This window comes from Balaenoptera musculus, chromosome 3 (genome assembly GCF_009873245.2).
Source record: "Balaenoptera musculus isolate JJ_BM4_2016_0621 chromosome 3, mBalMus1.pri.v3, whole genome shotgun sequence".
Taxonomy (NCBI): Eukaryota; Metazoa; Chordata; class Mammalia; order Artiodactyla; family Balaenopteridae; genus Balaenoptera; species Balaenoptera musculus.
Genome location: NC_045787.1, coordinates 22,383,260 through 22,402,985, shown reverse-complemented (window position 1 = coordinate 22,402,985; position 19,726 = coordinate 22,383,260). Strand labels below are relative to the sequence as shown.

At 34.5% G+C, this 19,726-nt stretch overlaps 1 protein-coding gene across 1 annotated transcript in view; it reads right to left on the bottom strand.

Annotated features, from left to right (window-relative positions):
* Positions 1-268: 268 nt before the first annotated feature.
* Positions 269-19,726, bottom strand: part of LOC118892031 (profilin-1-like) — a 61,483-nt gene continuing 42,025 nt past the window's right edge. The window contains exons 3-5 of the mRNA XM_036846043.1: positions 10,727-11,243; positions 9,625-9,629; positions 269-281 (exon numbers count right to left, since the gene is read on the bottom strand). Of these exons, the coding sequence (XP_036701938.1) occupies positions 269-281; positions 9,625-9,629; positions 10,727-11,243 (535 nt within the window). The remainder of the gene's footprint in view (positions 282-9,624; positions 9,630-10,726; positions 11,244-19,726) is intronic.

The window sequence follows — 19,726 nt, the reverse complement described above, 5'->3', positions numbered from 1 at the left end:
GTCATAAAAAAATCAATCATGTATAATCTAAGACCAAGGAGAAATCACGTGTGTCTGGGTGCATGCATGCCTGTGTGTACGTGTGTGTGTCCATGATAAGCACAGTATAGTGAATGGAGCAAAAGGTCAAAATATATACCTAACTTGGATTATTAAATAATAATACTTAGGGTATTATTTATTTATTTAATATATGTATTATTTTTAGATTACACATGATTGATTCTACCTCCAAAACATATTTGAGTCCATTCTTTTCTTTTAATTTTCACTCTTTCTCTCTTAATCCAGGCACCTATTATTTTTAATTTAGATAGCAGCTAAGTTACTCACCTCCCTTTTTCATCTCTTCTGACCCTCCAATTAATTTCCAAGAATCTCATCTGTTGAACATATTGTCTTAAGTCTGGTAAACCAGATAGGTAAGGTCCTTGGCTTCATGAAATTTAGCATTCCATGATTCAGACAATAAACAGGTAAACAGGTTCTAAGTACAGAAAAAAACAATGATAAACAAACGTGTAATTACACATTAAGTGGTGTGCTATGAATTTAACCAAAAAGGATTCTAAAATAAATATTACAAAGTCATGTCAAATAAAAGAAACTTAGTGAAGGACTTAATGTAAGCCTTGAAAGGTGTAAAGGCAGAAAACAGGCAGACTTGTGAGCAATGAATTCCAAATAGATGGAACAGTATGCCAATTGTCTTTTAGTCTTGAAAGCACTAGTGTGCTCAGAAGTTAGTCTAGAAATTAATGAGTAAAAGAAGGGCTGGCCTTTGATACATTCAGAAAGTTAAACAGTGGCAGAATATTCAGAGTTTGGTAGGCTCCTGTAAGGAGATTAAATTTTTTTCTAAAGCAATGGAAAATCTTTAAGTATATTAAGAGGGAATGACATGGAAACCATTCTAATCTGTTTTAACAAATCACTACTCACACTTGGAAAATATAATTGCAATTTTATTAACTTTCTTTATTAGACAGCATGTATTTTGTTTGTTTATTACTCATTTTTTGTGCTTTGATTTTCGCATTAGTTTTAACAGAACGTACTTTTCAGATGAGGGTAATTATTTGGTTTTTATTTTGCTATGGGTTGTTTTGTTTGTTTTTATGAATTCTACATTAATACTTTTGATCTGTAGACAAAAATTTCTCCAATTTTAATGTTTTAGTTTTACATTGGTTTTAATTTTATTCATCTTTTTTCAGCTTATTCATATTAAATAGGTGACTTGATAAGTAACATCCTTTGATTGTGTTATCTTTTCTTCCATCTTTCTCAGTATTTTTTTCTTTAGAAGATATGTAATCTAATTTTCTAAGTAACCTTTTGGAAAGCAAGTATTATATTCATTCAGTCCTCATTCTACTGAGAACTTTATTCTAGCCCTCCTGTTCTTTAACATTATGAACACGTTAGGTTGTATAATTGTACTTTTTTCAAAGTATAGCTTCTTATTTTTGGATACAATATCCTAAAATTTTACTGAGAATACAAATTAGAGCTTTTATTTGGTAAAATTATAATTTATTTCCTGTGGTAACTGTGTCTTGCTGAAGATCATTTACCTTGAAATGAAAGTCACAAATGCCTAAGATAAAATGAGAATGAATCATGATGTGTTATGAATTGTAGTATATGACTAAATCAATAGCTTAGAAATAATATGGTTTAGAAACTAAACTTTTTTCAAGTATAAAAAAACAAAATAAAACTTTAAAAAGCAAAATAAAATTATTTGTAAAAGAGAAAATAATTAAAGATTTAAATGTAGGAAACAACATTAAAATAAATACCTATTATATGATATTTTTAAATAATTAATCACAAAAACATGAAAATCATTTTTAATTTTTTTTGCAGAAATGGTGCTCCAGAAAAGTAGCAAAGTAATGTTTTAACAATTTCTGAGAATATAAATAACATTTTGTTAATATTTTTATTTTAATATGTGCGCTATATCTGTAAAAACGAAATGGAATGAAATATTTTGAGATAAAATGTCAACAGTTTGGTTATACTTGCCATTTTAATTAAAAAATTTTTTTTAAAGTATTTATTTATATTTATTTTTCGCTGTGTTGGGTCTTCGTTTCTGTGCGAGGACTTTCTCTAGTTGCGGCAAGCGGGGTCCACTCTTCATCGTGGTGCGCGGGCCTCTCACTGTCACGGCCTCTCTTGTCGTGGAGCACAAGCTCCAGATGCGCAGGCTCAGTAGTTGTGGCTCACGGACCTAGTTGCTCCGCGGCATGTGGGATCTTCCCAGACCAGGGCGCGAACCCGTGTCCCCTGCATTGGCAGGCAGATTCTCAACCGCTGCGCCACAGGGAAGCCCCTGCCATTTTAATTTATCTAAAACAAAACACATATGTCGACTTGAGTGCACCATGTACCACTTTATTTTTTTAAATTAAACACACATACATATTATAGAAGAAAGTTAAAATATTTAATGGTGCAGACCAGCACACACACACACAAAACTAATTAAATAATAGAATAATACATTTTATACATACATAGGAATTAACTGTCACTCAATCTATAACTTCTAGGGAATAAAGTATTATAACCACAGTAAGGAAATTCTTGTGGCATTAGCTATGGCTATTTTAAGCCCCTTGAAAATAAACTGGTATGGTTTGTAAGGGTTATAATAGAAGGTAACATATCCACAGGAGCTATAACTTCCAAAATACAACACTGATAAAGATTACCCACAAATCCTATGAACCATGGCCATTCCATTCAAAAGAGTAACAACCAGAGTCTATGGTGTCATGAGGTTGTAAAGGAGCTCAGCACTCTTATGAACCATATCCATTTGCTTTACAGGGAACATGTATCAATACTTGCTCTATGGGATTTATGAGTATATAAATAGAAAGACATTATATTAATGCAGAATCATTGCCATAGCAGTAATATCTTTAATATTAAATTATGCAGAAATCTCCTCTAATCTACTTACCTAAAATAATGCATCTACCTCTTAACTCTTAAGAATATTAGCTAAACACATTTCTCTATGCCTGCTGTATGTACACCACAATAATCTATTTCGTTAAAACATTTGAGTGGAAATATATACTGTAAAATCAGCAATTAATACTTTTAACTCTACTTCTCCGCAGATATTAGAAGTTATATCTCCTAAGGAACTGTCAATTATTTTTTAAAAATTATACATAAACCTTAGATTTTTGGAATCAACAAACATTTATAATCAGTATATTTATTGAATATATTGATGCTTTTAAATAATCTAATTTAATTGTATTTACTTTAACCTTTATCATTGTATTATTTGATTTATATTTACTATTGTTGACAAATTAATCTGATCTGAGGAAATCCCTTTCTTCCATATGTAAAATGACCAAGTTGAAAAATAAAAATTGATTTCATCTTATGAATAAAATACTTTTGATAGGAGATAAAAAATTAACTGAATAGTAATTTTTCAGTCAGTGTATGGGGTAAACTATAATATGATACATACTTGAGTTTTACCTGATATCCTACCAGCTGTGCTCAAGATTTAAATATTTATTTTCTTAATCAAAAGTATAAAACATTCTTTTGGTCACAATCTACTTTGAAAAATGTTTACACTTTTACCTATTGAAGATAGCAAGTATATCAAACATTGCAAAATCACTTACCCCATTAAAATATATTTTGTTTCTATGAACGAATCACATATTTAACTATTAATATTTTTTAAAAGTTTTATAAAGTAAGCAGTATTTTTAAAATGTCCATCCATGTTAAAGTTCATCATAATTCACATCTAAAGAATGCATCAACAACTAGGTTAGGACAGGGGAGGAAGTGCATCCAGGTAGAATAGCATGCTCAGTGGCCCTGAGATGGGTGTTCACAAATTCAAAGAATGGAAATAAGAGCTAAATCCTACAGAGCAAGGGGAAATGTGGTAGAGAATGAAGCTGAAAGGGATCAGTGGTCATTCTGAGCCATGTTAAAGTGTTGGTCTTATAAGTATGGTCTCCTATAAAATTCTTTAATAATTATACATTTATTCATGTAGAAGAATTGCACAGAATATAAAATTTGATTCATGTTGAAGACTGATTTATGTAATTTCCATGCAATAAAAGAACAAAGGAACATCTATAAATGAATGACATATTAACAATATGTCAATAGCAGAAATCAGAACACTTAAAGAATAAATCATATTTATAGAAAAAGATGAAAAATCAAAAGTATGAAATGGGATTTTTAATGCAAAAAGAAAATATGAATCACAGATAAATTCAAGTAAGTAGAAAATAACAAAATATAAAACCAAAGGTGAAGCAAATAATTGTTATCAATTAAAAGTGGTTTCATTGAAAAACATGAGCAACAGAGATATGCTTTTAATGAATGTCACCAAGGAAAGGGAAAGAGAAGGTGCAACTTCGAATACAAAAATAAGACATATATGAGAGCAGTGTGAGTAGCTGTGCTGTAGAGAGCAGGACGGTTCCTCTGTGTGTGCATGGCTGGGGAGCAGGGATAGGAGGTACGACAGCATAAAATTTGCAGTGAAAACTTAGCAGTCTCAGCTCTACTGGAATAGAAACTATCATCTGAGATTGGCCTCATGAGATTTACAGACACCAGCTATCAGACCTGATCTGGGAAGATGACAAAGATGACTTCACTGCATCTGCCCAGCAGCCTTATAAGGGAGGTACTTCAACTCTAATTGTAGCCGTGTGGCTAACAGGGTCTTGGTGCTCCGGCTGGGTGTCAGGCCTGTGCCTCTGAGGTGGGAGAGCCAAGTTCAGGACATTGGACCATCAGAGACATCCCAGCTCCACGTAATATCAAACGGTGAAAGCTCTACCAGAGGTCTCCATCTCAGTGCTAAGACCCAGCTCCACTCAACGAGCAGCAAGCTACAATGCTGGACACCCTATGCCAAACAACTAGAAAGACAGGAAAACAACCCCACCCATTAGCAGAGAGGCTGCCTAAAATCACAATAAGGTCACAGACACACCAAAATGCACCACTGGATGTGGTCCTGCCAACCAGAAAGACAAGATCCAGCCTCATCCACCAGAACACAGGCACCAGTCCCCTCCACCAGGAGGCCTACACAACACGTTGAACCAACCTCAGGCACTGGGGGAAGACACCAAAAACAACAGGAACTACAAACTTGCAGCCTGCAAAAAGATCCCAAATACAGTAAGTTAAGCAAAACGAGAAGACAGAGAAACACACAGCAGATGAAGGAGCAAAGTAAAAACCCACCAGATCAAACAAATGAAGAGGAAACAGGCAGTCTACCTGAAAAAGAATTCAGAGTAATGCTAGTAAAGATGATCCAAAATCTTGGAAATAGAATGGAGAAAATACAAGAAACGTTTAACAAGGACCTAGAAGAACTAAAGAGCAAACAAACAATCATGAACAGCACAATAAATGAAATTAAAAATTCTCTAGAAGGAATCAATAGCAGAATAACAGGCAGAAGAATGGATAAGTGACCTGGAAGATAAAATAGTGGAAATAACTACTGCAGAGCAGAATAAAGAAAAAAGAATGAAAAGAATTGAGACAGTCTCAGAAACCTCTGTGACAACATTAAGTGCACCAACATTCGAATTATAGGGATCCCAGAAGAAGAAGAGAAAAAGATAGGGACTGAGAAAATATTTGAAGAGATTATAGTTGAAAACTTCCCTAATATGGGAAAGGAAATATTCAATCAAGTCCAGGAAGCACAGAGAGTCCCATACAGGATAAATCCAAGGAGAAACATGCCAAGACAAATATTAATCAAACTATCAAAAATTAAATACAAAGAAGAAATATTAAAAGCAGCAAGGGAAAAACAACAAATAATATACAAGAGAATCCCCATAAGGTTAACAGCTGATCTTTCAGCAGAAACTCTGCAAGCCAGAAGGGTGTGGCAGGACATATTTAAAGTAATGAGAGGGAAAAACCTACAACCAAGATTATTCTAGCCAGCAAGGATCTCATTCAGATTCGACAGAGGAATTAAAAAATTTACAGGCAAGCAAAAGCTAAGAGAATTCAGCATGACCAAACCAGCCTTACAAAAAAAGCTAAAGGAACTTCTCTAGGCAGAAAACACAAGAGAAGGAAAAGACCTACAATAACAAACCCAAAACTATTAAGAAAATGGTAATAGGAACATACATATTGATAACCACCTTAAATGTAAATGGATTAAAGGCTCCAACCAAAATACACAGACTGGCTGAATGGATACAAAAACAATACCCATATATATGCTGTCTACAAGAGACTCACTTCCGACCTAGGGACACATACAGACTGAAAGTGAGAGAATGGAAAAAGTTATTCCATGCAAATGGAAATCAAAAGAAAGCTGGAGTAGCAATTCTCATATCAGACAAAATAGACTTTAAAGTAAAGACTATTGCAAGAGACAAAGAAGGACACTACATAATGATCAAGGGATCAATCAAAGAAGATATAACAATGGTAAATATTTATGCATCCAACATAGGAGCACCTCAATACATAAGGCAAATGCTAACAGCTGTAAAAGAGGAAATCAACAGTAACACAATCATAGTAGGGGACTTTAACACCCCACTTTCACCAATGGACAGATAAACAAAAATGAAAATAAATAAGGAAACACAAGCTTTAAATGATACATTAAACAAAATGGACTTAATTGATATTTATAGGACATTTCATCCAAAAATATCAGAATACACTTTCTTCTCAAGTGCTCATGGAACATTCTGCAGGATAGATCATATCTGGGGTCACAAATCAAGTCTTGGTAAATTTAAGAGAATTGAAATTGTATCAGGTATCTTTTCCGACCACAACGCTATGAGACTAAATATCAATTACAGGAAAAAATTTGTAAAAAATACAAACAGATGGAGTCTAAAAAGTACACTACTAAATAACCAAGAGATGACTGAAGAAATCAAAGAGGAAATCAAAAAATACCTAGAAACAAATGGCAATGAAAACATGATGACCCAAATCCTATAGGATGCAGCAAAATCAGTTCTAAGAGGGAAGTTTATGGCAAAACAATCCTACCTCAAGAAACAAGAAACATCTCAAATAAACTACCTAATTGTACACCTAAAGCAATTAGAGAAAGAAGAAGAAGAAGAAAAAAAAAAGCCCAAAGTTAGCAGAAGGAAAGAAGTCATAAAGATCAGATCAGAAATAAAGGAAAAAGAAATGATGGAAACGATAACAAAGATTAACAGAACTAAAAGCTGGTCCTTTGAGAAGATAAACATAATTGATAAACCATTAACCAGACTCATCAAGAAAAAAAGGGAGAAGAGTCAATTCATCAGAATTAGAAATGAAAAAAGAGAAGTAATAACTGACACTGCAGAAATACAAAGGACCATGAGAGATTACTACAGACAACTATACGCCAATAAAATGGACAACCTAGAAGAAATGGACACATTCTTAGAAAAGCACAAACTTCTGAGACTGAACCCGGAAGAAATAGAAAATGTAAACAGACCAATCACGAGCACTGAAATTGAGACTGTGATTAAAAATCTTCCAACAAACAAAAGCCCAGGACCAGATGGTTTCACAGGCGAATTCTATCAAACATTTAGAGAAGAGCTAACACCTATCCTTCTCAAACTCTTCCAAAATATAGCAGAAGGAGGAACACTCCCAAACTCATTCTACGAGGCCACCATCACCCTGAAACCAAAACCAGGCAAAGATGTCACAAAGAAAGAAAACTGTAGGCCAAATTCACTGATGAGCATAGATGCAAAAATCCTCAACAAAATACTAGCAAACAGAATCCAACAGCACTTTAAAAGCATCATACACCATGATCAAGTGGGGTTTATCCCAGGAATGCAGGATTCTTCAATATATGCAAATCAATCAATGTGATACACCATATTAACAAACTGAAGCATAAAAACCTTATGATCATCTCAATAGATGCAGAGAAAGCTTTCATCAAAATTCAACAGCCATTTATGATAAAAACCCTCCAGAAAGTAGGCATAGAGGGAACTTACCTCAACATATTAAAGGTCATATATGACAAACCCACAGCCAACATCATTCTCAATGGTAAAAAACTGAAACCATTTCCACTAAGATCAAGAACAAGACAAGGTTGTCCACTCTCACCACTATTATTCAACATAGTTTTGGAATTTTTAGCCACAGCAATCAGAGAAGAAAAAGAAATAAAAGGAATCCAAATCAGAAAAGAAGAAGTAAAGCTGTCACTGTTTGCAGATGACATGATACTATACATAGAGAATCCTAAAGATGCTACCAGAAAACTACTAGAGCTAATCAATGAATTTGGTAAAGTAGCAAGATACAAAATTAATGCACAGAAATCTCTTGCATACCTATACACAAATGATGCAAAATCTGAAAGAGAAATTAAGGAAACACTCCTATTTACCATTGGAACAAAAGGAATACAGTACCTAGGAATAAACCTGCGTAAAGAGACAAAAGACCTGTATGCAGAAAAGTATAAGACACTGATGAAAAAATTAAAGATGATACAAACAGATGGAGAGATATACCATGCTCCTGGATTGGAAGAATCAACATTGTGAAAATGACTATACTACCCAAAGCAATCTACAGATTCAATGCAATCCCTATCAAACTACCAATGGCATTTTTCACAGAAGTAGAACAAAAAATTTTACAATTTGTATGGAAACACAAAAGACCCCGAATAGCCAAAGCAATCTTGAAAAAGAAAAACGGAGGTGGAGGAATCAGGCTCCATGACTTCAGACTGTACTACTAAGCTACAGTAATCAAGACAGTACAGTACTGGCACAAAAACAGAAATATAGATCAATGGAACAGGCTAGAAAGCCCAGAGATAAACCGACGCACATATGGTCACCTAATTTACAACAAAGGAGGCAAGAACATAAAATGGAGAAAAGACAGTCTCTTCAATAAGTGGCACTGGGAAAACTGGACAGCTACATGTAAAAGAATGAAATCAGAACACTCCCTAACACCATACACAAAACAAACTCAAAATGGATTAAAGACCTAAATGTAAGGCCAGACAGTATAGAACTTTTAGATGAAAACATAGGCAGAACACTCTATGACGTAAATCACAGCAAGATCCTTTTTGACCCACCTCCTAGAGAAATGGGAATAAAAACAAAAATAAACAAATGGGACCTAATGAAATTTAAAAGCTTTTGCACAGCAAAGGAAACCATAAAGAAGACAAAAAGACAACCCTCAGAATGAGAGAAAATATTTGCAAATGAAGCAACTGACAAAGGATTAATCTTCAAAATTTACAAGCAGCTCATGCAGCTCAATATCAAAAAAACAAATAACCCAATCCAAAAATGGGCAGAAGACCTAAATAGACATTTCTCCTAAGAAGATATACAGATTGCCATCAAACACATGCAAGGATGCTCAACATCACTAATTAGAGAAATGCAAATCAAAACTACAATGAGGTATCACCTCACACCAGTCAGAATGGCCATCATGAAAAAATCTAGAAACAATAAATGCTGGAGAGGGTGTGGAGAAAAGGGAACCCTCATACACTGTTGGTGGGAATGTATTTGATACACACACTGTGGAGAACAGTATGGAGGTTCCTTAAAAGCCTAAAAATAGAACTACCATATGACCCAGCAATCCCACTACTAGGCATATATGCTGAGAAAACCATAATTCAAAAAGAGTCATGTACCACAATGTTCATTGCAGCACTATGTACAATAGCCAGGACATTGGAGTAACCTAAGTGTCCGTCGACAGATGAATGGATAAAGAAGATGTGGTACATAGATACAATGGAATATTACTCAGCCATAAAAAAGAAACAAAATTGAGCTATTTGTATTGAGGTGGGTGGACCAAGAGTCTGTCATTCAGAGTGAAGTAAGTCAGGAAGAGAAAAACAAATACTGTATGCTAACACATATATATGGAATCTAAAAACAAAAAAACAATGGTTCTTAAGAACCTAGGGGTAGGACAGGAATAAAGATGGAGACATAGAGAGTGGACTTGTGCACATGGGGAGGGGGAAGGGTAAGCTGGGACGAAGTGAGAGAGTGGCATGGACATATATACACTACCAAATATAAAATAGATAGCTAGTGGGAAGCAGTTGCATAGCACAAGGACATCAGCTCGGTGCTTTGTGACCACCTAGAGGGGTGGGATAGGGAGGGTGGGAGGGAGATGCAAGAGGGAGGAGATATGGTGATATATGTATATGTATAGCTGATTCACTTTGTTATAACGCAGAAACTAACACACCATTGTAAAGTAATTATATTCCAATAAAGATGTTAAAAAAAAAAAAGACGTATACGGGTACAGTTGGATTTTTATTATTATTTTTTAGTATAATCTTTTTTATTGGGAAAAAAAAAACCCCAAAACAGAAGAGTTTTCAAACCACATACAGGAAGGGCATGGGTTGGGGGAAGGGTGTCTGTCCTTCCTGCCCGGGTCCCCAGCCCATGTGGTTTTGGCAGCAATAAGGGGTGTGGGGTAATGGCCCCCAAAATAAAAATGGTGTACGTGTGTGTCGGATGGAGAGGCGAGCAAAAGCAGTGGGGAGTGGGGGGGCGGGGAGGGACAGACGAGGTCAGTATTGGGAACGCCACAGGTGGGAGGCCATTTCATAACATTTCTTGTTGATCATACCACCCTGTACACCTTCTTTGCCCATCAGCAGGACTAGCGTCTTGGCATTCAGGGCAACAATGATATTGAAGGCGGCGGCTCTGCAGGTGCTCTTGGTACGAAGATCCATGGTAAATTCCCCGTCCTGCAGCAGTGAGTCCTGGATCACAGACCATTTCTGGCCCCCAAGCGTTAGCCCATTCACGTAAAAACTTGACCGGTCTTTGCCAACCAGGGCACCAACCTCAGCTGGCGTGATGTTGACGAAGGTTTTCCCGGGGACGGCTGCCCAGACGGAGGGCAAGTCCTTATAGCCCACGATGGCCGCGTCCTGACAGGTCCCTTCCGCCATGAGGTTGTCGTTGTAGGCGTTCAACCCGGCCACGGCGCTGCTACTGGGGTGCTCTCGGGGCTGCTGCTGGGGCCGCGGGCTGGGCTCGGGCTGCCTCGGGCTGGCGGGCGGGGGAAGGCGGAGAGCTTCGGGCACGCGCTGCGGTCCGCACCGCGGCTCTGCTAGCTGTGCCGCAGGCCTCGCACCGCCACTTCCTCTGCATTACTTTTGAATTGAAGGATGGTAACATCTTCATACCAACACATTTAAAAACAACATTTTGCAGGAATACTGTGTAAAATTATGGGTGTCGGCGCAGTTTAAAAGTAATTATATTTTTCTTCTTCCTAACGTGTTCAAAATTGAAGGGCATTTCTTAAAGCATCCATTAAATATAAGACAAATATCTGAAATAAAATACAATACTCTATACTTGGCTATTTACTCAAATCATTGGTGTTTAAGGAAAATTTTCAGCTTTTTATTGACAACTTGGAGTTGCATGCATTCTGCTAGATTGGTTTTATAAGAGAATAATTTGAATAAACATAATTTTAATAGAGCAATAAAAATGTGGTTATATAAATTGTATATTAGTTTATTACTTCATTATTGTTTTAAAAATTATTTAGTTGTTCGATTTTTTCAAGATATTTTGAACTCAGGTATTTACTGTATCTTCTTCTTGATATTTTGATAAAATACCCCACAGACATGTAATATGAAGAAAAATTCAAATCTAAGACCTGGAATTGAAACAAAAACAAATCAGAATATTAGGAGGTATTTTAAAGTGAAGAATGTGTAAAGAAGTGAGAGAAATGTCAACTAGTGTAAACTGGCCTTGGTCTTAACACAAACTATAGAAACCTGTACAGAGTACATGGATATTTGCTTTGATGTGGGAAAATGTAGACATTACTCTCAAAGAAAAATAAAATAGAAAAAAAATAAACTATCAGCTTTTAGAAACCATCAAACAATATGTGAAATAGTAATCATTAACTCACCTCTGTAGGCCAGTTGTCATGAAAGTTAAAACTCTTGGTTTAAAGCACCTGACCATTTAGATTATCTAAATGTATATAATTATCAATAGTCTTAGAGGTATAAACAATGATGTATCCATAGTATGGTATACTACACACTGTTAAAATCAGTAAAATTTATATTAATGTTTGTATTCATTTGCTAGGACTGCCATAGCAAAGTACCCCAGACTGGGTGGCTTAACAGAAATTTACTTTCTCACAGTTCTGGAGGCTAAAAGTCTTAGATCAAGGTATTAGCAGATTTATTTTCTTCTGAGACCTCTCTCCTTGGCTTATAGATGGCCATCTTCTTGCTTTATCTTCTCATGGTCTTTCTTCTGTATGTGTCTGGGTCCAAATTTCCTCTTTTTATAAGGGCCCACCTCAATGACAACATTTTAACTTAATTACCCCTTTTTAAGATTCTAAATACAGTCACATTCTGAGGTACATGGGGTTAGGACTTCAACATACAAAGTTTGGTGAAATACAACTCAGACAATGACAATATTTTAACATGGAATAATCACTATCAAATACTGTGTGTGGGAAAATCAAGTTAGTAAAACTGCACAGAATTATTCTGAATATATTAAATACACTCATTTTGAGTGATAACCAAAGGGATTTAGTGATTATTTTAACATTTTAATTTTATGACAGGTATGTATTTCAGTATAGTTAAAAATTATAAGACTATAAATCATAGCTTCTGAAATTATTACAAAGGAAAATACACTAAATAAATAAAAAATTGATGATAGAAATAAAAGCAGAAATAAACTCCAAACTCTAGTGAAAGTACTGTTACCATCAAATATAGGTTATTCAAAGGCAAATTATTAATAATTAAACTTGGTAGCACTTTTAAATATAAACAGAAATATAGACTGGCTTGTAACTATAAATGATATGAATTTAGTTTATAAACAAATGGGTGCCAGGAAAGTCCACTTTTAAGAAATAATTTATTCAAATTAAATTCCCTTCTTGATTTTTCTCCTGTGAAAATAGTAATAATTTTAATATCCTTGGTGTGATAGACTGAATAAAATCCCCAAAGACATCAATGACCTAATCCTTGGAACCTGTGAATATGTTAATTTACATGGCATAAGAGTTTGCAGATGTGCATAGATTAAGGATTTTGAGATAGGAAGATTATTTTGGATTTTCTGGATGGGCCGCAAGTAATACAAAGGGTCTTTTAAGAAGGAGACACAGGGGCAATGTGATTAAGAAGCAAAGAGAAAAAGGTGATGTGATGCGAGAAGCAGAGAGAGATTTGAAGATGCTACATTGCTGCTGGCTTTCAATATGTAGGAAGGAGTCACAAGTCATGAAATAAGGGCAGCCTCTGGAAGCCGGGAAAGGTAAAGAAACAGGTTCTCCCCTGCACCCTCCAGAATGAATTAGCTCTTCTAACAGCTTAGTTTTGGACAGTGAGACTGATTTTGTACTTCTGACTTCCAGCACTATACTTTAATAAATTTGTGCTGTATTAAGACGCTAGGTTTGTTGTAATTTGTTACAACTGCAATAGTAAATTAATGCACCTGGGAATTGGAACATACCCCTTTCTCAAGGTCACATGGAAATGTGGGAGTCCTGCCCCCAGGCTTAGAGACAACAGGGAAAGTCTCATTTCTAGTCTATCATGAAATCTTCTGAGTCCCTTTCCCAAATCTGAAAACCAGTGGTTCTTTATCCTGTCATTCCTTGATTGAACAGAAAAATCTTCAAAATGGTTGTATTTCAATACCTAGGATCTAACTACCCTAGGTAAACTGTGGGCTATTCTTTCAGAGGTTATGCTGCTGACCTTGAGTGTGGGTACAAAACCTGGCTCTGTTCTCGGCCCTGGATCCTGACAAATAGTCTCTGGGTATTTTTTGCATTACCTTTTTTTTTCCCTCATCATCAGTACATTTCTCCAGTCTTTCTCCTCTAGGATACATAGTCTACACCTTCGAATTAGTGAATAGGAACCATCCCAGTGCATTCTCTTATTGGCTTGGGCAAGAATATTAAAGCAAAAAATAATAATAATTTGGGTTAGCCAAATAGGAACAACTAAGACATATTCTTAATCCCAGAGATATTGAATTTGTTACCATCCTTATAGCACTAGGGAAGTTTTCTTCCTTCCTCTTTTGCCAAGGAACATGCCGTAATTATACAACATGGTTGAAGTTTATGTGTATCAGTAATTATGAGTCTGAGAATTGATGTAAACATTCTCTTACCTCCTTTATTATCAAGCAAAGGAGGATGGCTTTGCCTGAATAGGCTTTGTCTATTTTCTTCCTAATTGACTTAAGTAAAATGTATATTAACCTGTTTCCAGACTTTAGTTTTACTTAGAGCATTCCATGGAAACAAATCTATAGGAAGAATATAGGAGCTAGATATCACCTCATCCTGAATTCTTCACTTTTCATATTTGTATGTTAGAGTCATGGCCTGGACAATGCCTGAGACCCAAAGCTTCGGAGTGCTTTAAATAAAATAAATTGTCTTAAGTTTCAAACTGCTAAAGCTCCCTGCTCTTGTGATCTCATATAGTTATTGCCCCAGGACTCGAGATAACATAATACATACATAGAGTGGATTGGGGTAGACAGTGAGTCAGTGAAGGTTAATCTTATTGGTACCCAGGATTTATAGGTTTGGGATTCTTCAATTTTTAATTATGTAACCAAGCATGGTATAAGCATGACATTTCAATGATATTTAAGAAATGAGTTTATTGTTGTTGCTTATTTGGTAAAACATTTCAGCAACTTCTTTAAATAATAATTTGAAAATTTCTATCTAATAAATCAATCTAAAATATATCACCATTTTGTGAAATTTTATATTTATATATTTTTCATTAAAGTGGTATTTTTAATGAGATGAATGATGGACTGAACAACTAATTATATTGTTAATCTTTGACCCTGGCATCCCATTCTATTTATTTCAATTACAATACTTCGTGGATATTATGAATTCTTTATATGATATATTAGCTTATGCATTTTTAACAAGACAAATTGTGTGTAAAGAGGACACTATAATAATGAAACTTCCTTAAGCTAAGAGCAGAAATTCTGACACAAACATATTTTTTTCAAAGAAAATTAAGAAATATTTTATTTTTGTTGGTCATTCTTAGCACAATGTATTTACTAGCTTTTAAGATAGTAAAACATAATTTAAGGATTGCCCAATGTAATTAAATAAAACAGTTCAATATTTATGGAATGCATTTATCTTTCACAGTGACATGTTATTTAGCAACAACTGAGAAAAATATCAAACATAAGCTATTTATTAAAATTATAAGCATTTAAATGAGACAGTACAAAAAATAAAGTGATTGCATTTGCCCATATGAGTGTCTTTTCTGGCTTGTAGAAATTTCCTTTTCACTCAATGATTTCATCTTTTTGTGCATGGAAAATATGAATACAAAATGAATCAATTCTGATGAAATGAAAATATTTCCAGTAAAGTAGCTTGATCATTCCAAATATGATATATATTTGTGTGTGTAGTTAATGAAGTCATTCATTTCTGCCATCATTGCTATTACTTAACACTGTCTTATTAAGATAAATGGATTAAGAGAATAAAAATAAGTATGAGGTCATACCAGTAGAGAGAAGAATATATAAGCATTATTTTTTATATAGGTAGTTATTACTTATACAAGAACAAAAAAAAGACAGAAGAAATTATCACAAATTATTTTAATTTGTATTAAAGTTACAAAGCAAGGAATCTACTACATATCTATTAAACGACAAAGCAAACTTGCAATTGTGGTAAATGGAGAAAATGACCACAATTCTTCACATCTCTGTCTGTGTGCCCTTTACAATGTGACTTTGCAGCTCCTCCTATGAATAGGTTGGGCATATTTTCTTGCCTCTTGAGTGATGACTCTGTCAGATAACCAGATTTGAACAATGACTCAAAAGCAAATGTGATACATGCAGAGACTTGAAAAGCATTTGCACATTTGAGTAGTTCTCTCTTTCTGTTCTTGGGCTAGCCTGCTGGATGACACGTATCGCCCCAATACATATCAAGCCAACAAATGGAAATATAAGTAAGGTCATCCTAAAAAAATTCAGCCCCATCAGCTGAGCTTGGAGGCCAGACAAGTTGGACTGTACCAGCATTTTTTGTTGTCAGTATTCTGGATTTTGGCCATTCTAAGTAGGCTAGTTGTGATATCTCATTATTTTAATTTGCTTTTCGTTAATGCCATGTGATGTGGAACATCTTTTCATATGCTTTTTTGTCACCTGTATATCTTTTTTGATGAAATGTCTGGTCTGTTTGTTTCTTTTGACCATCCCACAAATTTGATAAGTCTTCATTTTCATTTAGTTCAAAATATATTTAGTCTCCCTTGAAAATTTTTATTTGACTCGTGTTATTTAGAAGTGTGTTGTTTAATATTCAAGTATTTAGGGATTTTCCAGTTTTCTTTCTGTTAACGATTTTTAGCTTAATTTCATTGTGATCAGAAAGCTTACATTGTATAATTTCCATATTTTAAAATTCGTTAAGGTGTATTTTGTGGACCATAATGTGATCTACCTTGGTGTATGTTCTACGTGAGCCAGAGAAAATGTGCATTCTGTTGTTGTTGGAAAACATAGTCCTAGATGACAATTATACCCAGTTGCTTGATGATACTCATGAGTTCCTCTGTATCCTTACTGATTTTCTGCCTTCTGGATCTGTCCATTTCTGATAAAGTGGTGTTGAGTCTTTAACTATAAGAATGGATTAATTTATTTCTTCTTGTAATTCTCTCAGCTTTTGCTTACTGTATTTTGATGCTCTATTGTTAGGCACATACAGATTAAGGATTCTTGCGGCTTCTTGGAGAATCGACCCCTTTATCATTATATAATACCCCTCTTTGTCACTGGTAAATTTCCTGCTCTTATGTCTTCTCTGTCTCTAATAAAGCTACTTCCAGCTTACTTTTGATTAGTGTTAGCATGGTATATCTTTCTCCATCCCTGTATTTTTAAAATATGTGTCTTTAAATTTAAGGCTAATTTTCATAGACATCATATAATGGGGTATTTTTTTTTATTCACTCTGAGAATATTTGCCTTTCAGTTGCTATATTTAGACCATTGACATATAAAATGATTATTGATATGGTTGGATTAATATCTACTATATGTGTTATTTTCTATTTTTGCCCTTGTTCTTTGCTTCTATTTTTATCTTCCACTGCGTTTCTTCCACTTATACTTTTAATTGAGGTTTTTATGTGTTTTGATTTTCTCGTTTTTTAGCATATCAGTTATACTTTTTTAAACTTTGTTGCCAGAGATTTTGTGAAATATGTTTAAATTAATTCAAGACCTCTTTCAAATAACAATATACCATTTTATGGGTAGTGTGAGTACTGTATAATAACAAAATATTTCTAATCCCTTCCTCCTATCTCTTGTATCGTGAGGTATTATATATACCCATAAAGATATATAATTATATAGATTGTTACTATTATTATTTTGAACTGTTATCTGATCAATTACAATTGATCAATTAAAAATAAGAAAAATGAAAGTTTTTATTTATCCTCACTTTTCCTTCTCCAATGCTTTTCCTTTTTTGAAAATAGATACAAATTTTTGATCTATATCAATGCCCTTCTCTCCAAAGCACTTCCTTTAACATTTCTTCCAACGCAGGTCTACTGGCAACAAATCTGTGCAATTATTTTTTTTTGTCTGAGAAAGTCTTATTTGTCCTGCATTTTTGAAGGATAATTTCTCAAGATACAGAATACCATTCAATGGTTTTATTATTCTCTCAATAATTTAAATATTTTATTCCACTCTCTTATTGCTTGAATGGTTTCTGATGAGAAGTCCAATGTAATTCTTATCTTTGCTCCTCCATAGACAAGGTGTTTATTTCTTCTGTCTTCTTACAAGATTTTTCCTTTATCTTTGATTTTCTGCAGTTTAATTATGATATGCCTAGAAGTAAATTTTTTTGCCATCTTTCTTTCCTGGTGTTCTTTGAGATTCCTGGATCTATGGTTTGTGCTTGACATTAACTTGGGAAATTTTCAGTCATTTTTTTCAAATAAATCTTTTCTTAGAATGTCCTTCTCTCTGCTTACATTGCCCATATACTCTTGCGTGCTGCCTACTTTATCCATTAGACCCCTTAGCATAATAATTATAGTTGTTTTAAATTAACTCTGATAATTCCAACAACCTTTCCATATCTGAGTCTGGTTCTGGTGCTTTTTCTGTATCTTCAAAATGCTTTTTTGCCTTTTAGTGTGAGTATTTGAATCAGTAGACTGAGCAAAGAAGCTCATCCTCACCAATGCATGGACATCATCCAACCTACTAAAGGCCTGAATAGAACAAAAAGGGGAAGGAGGGGTGAATCTGTCCTTCTACTTGAGCTAAGACATCCATTTTCTCCTGAAGTTAGATATTGGCACAACTGGTTCTTGGGCTTCGGACACAGACTGGGATATACACCATCCACCCTCATTTTCAAATTGATATAGACATGTTTAGGCAAGACAGTCATGCTTACCTTGCCAAACCTCTTTCATAAATTCATCTAACTCTAACAGACAAGTTTCACAAAGAAATTGCTCTTTGTATTATTTTATTAATGATAGTTTCTGATAAAATATAAATGAGTAATTTTGATTTGCTTAGATGACTCCTAGTTGGGACACATAAAACATATTTGAGAAATTGTTTTCCAAGTACCATTATTATCTGTTTATTAATTTTTATGGAACCAATTAGCTTACATAAAATAACATTTTGAGTTCACAATTCTCTTTTAAGTTTTATATGTGATTAATTAATGATACAATGGTTTTGTTAGTAGTCCCTGTGTTTAGCCTGAATGAGGAGGGCTAGGTCAGTGAGAGTTAAATCAGCTCTCATCTTTACTGTCTCCCTTGGAAACTGATCAACATCTGGCTAGAAATTTGAAGATTATCAGTCACTCTTCAGTGATTCTTCAATCAAAGTAGGCTTTGGATCACTCTCCATTCCATTCAGCATCCTGAATGATTCTCTCATAGGTAGCAGGATCATACTTTCATTTTGTTTATTTTAACATTATAAGATCTATTCCAGTTGTCTTCCCATTGGAAAGCCTTAGGCATTGCTGCTGCTTTTAAGCATGCCAGAATTAAACACTGGATGATACCTAGAAGTGACCATGGAGTGACCAATTTGGACCCACTGGAGTTTACCCTCTTAATTAAGCAGAAAAAAAATCACAGTAAGTATACTCCACTGAAATAATTTGCTACTATTCTCAGAGGGAAACTTTTCCTGTTCACATGAAAGGATAGTTCAGTCAAATTTATAGGTCTCAACTTCCTTGATTCCCAGAAATCTTACTCCAAGCTTGATTTGAAGACATACATAGAATCCTGCCATCAATATTTAGAGAATGCACATGTGGTAAAATACTGCTGCCACCAAAGATTTTCACATCCCAACTTCAGAACTTATTAAAAAATGGATTACCTTACATGGCAAGGACTTTGCAGATATGATTAAATTAAGATCTTGAAATGTGAAGATTATTTTGGATTATCAGGTGAACTCAATATAATACGGGAAAGAATCAGGAGAGCCACCATTTGAGGAGAAGA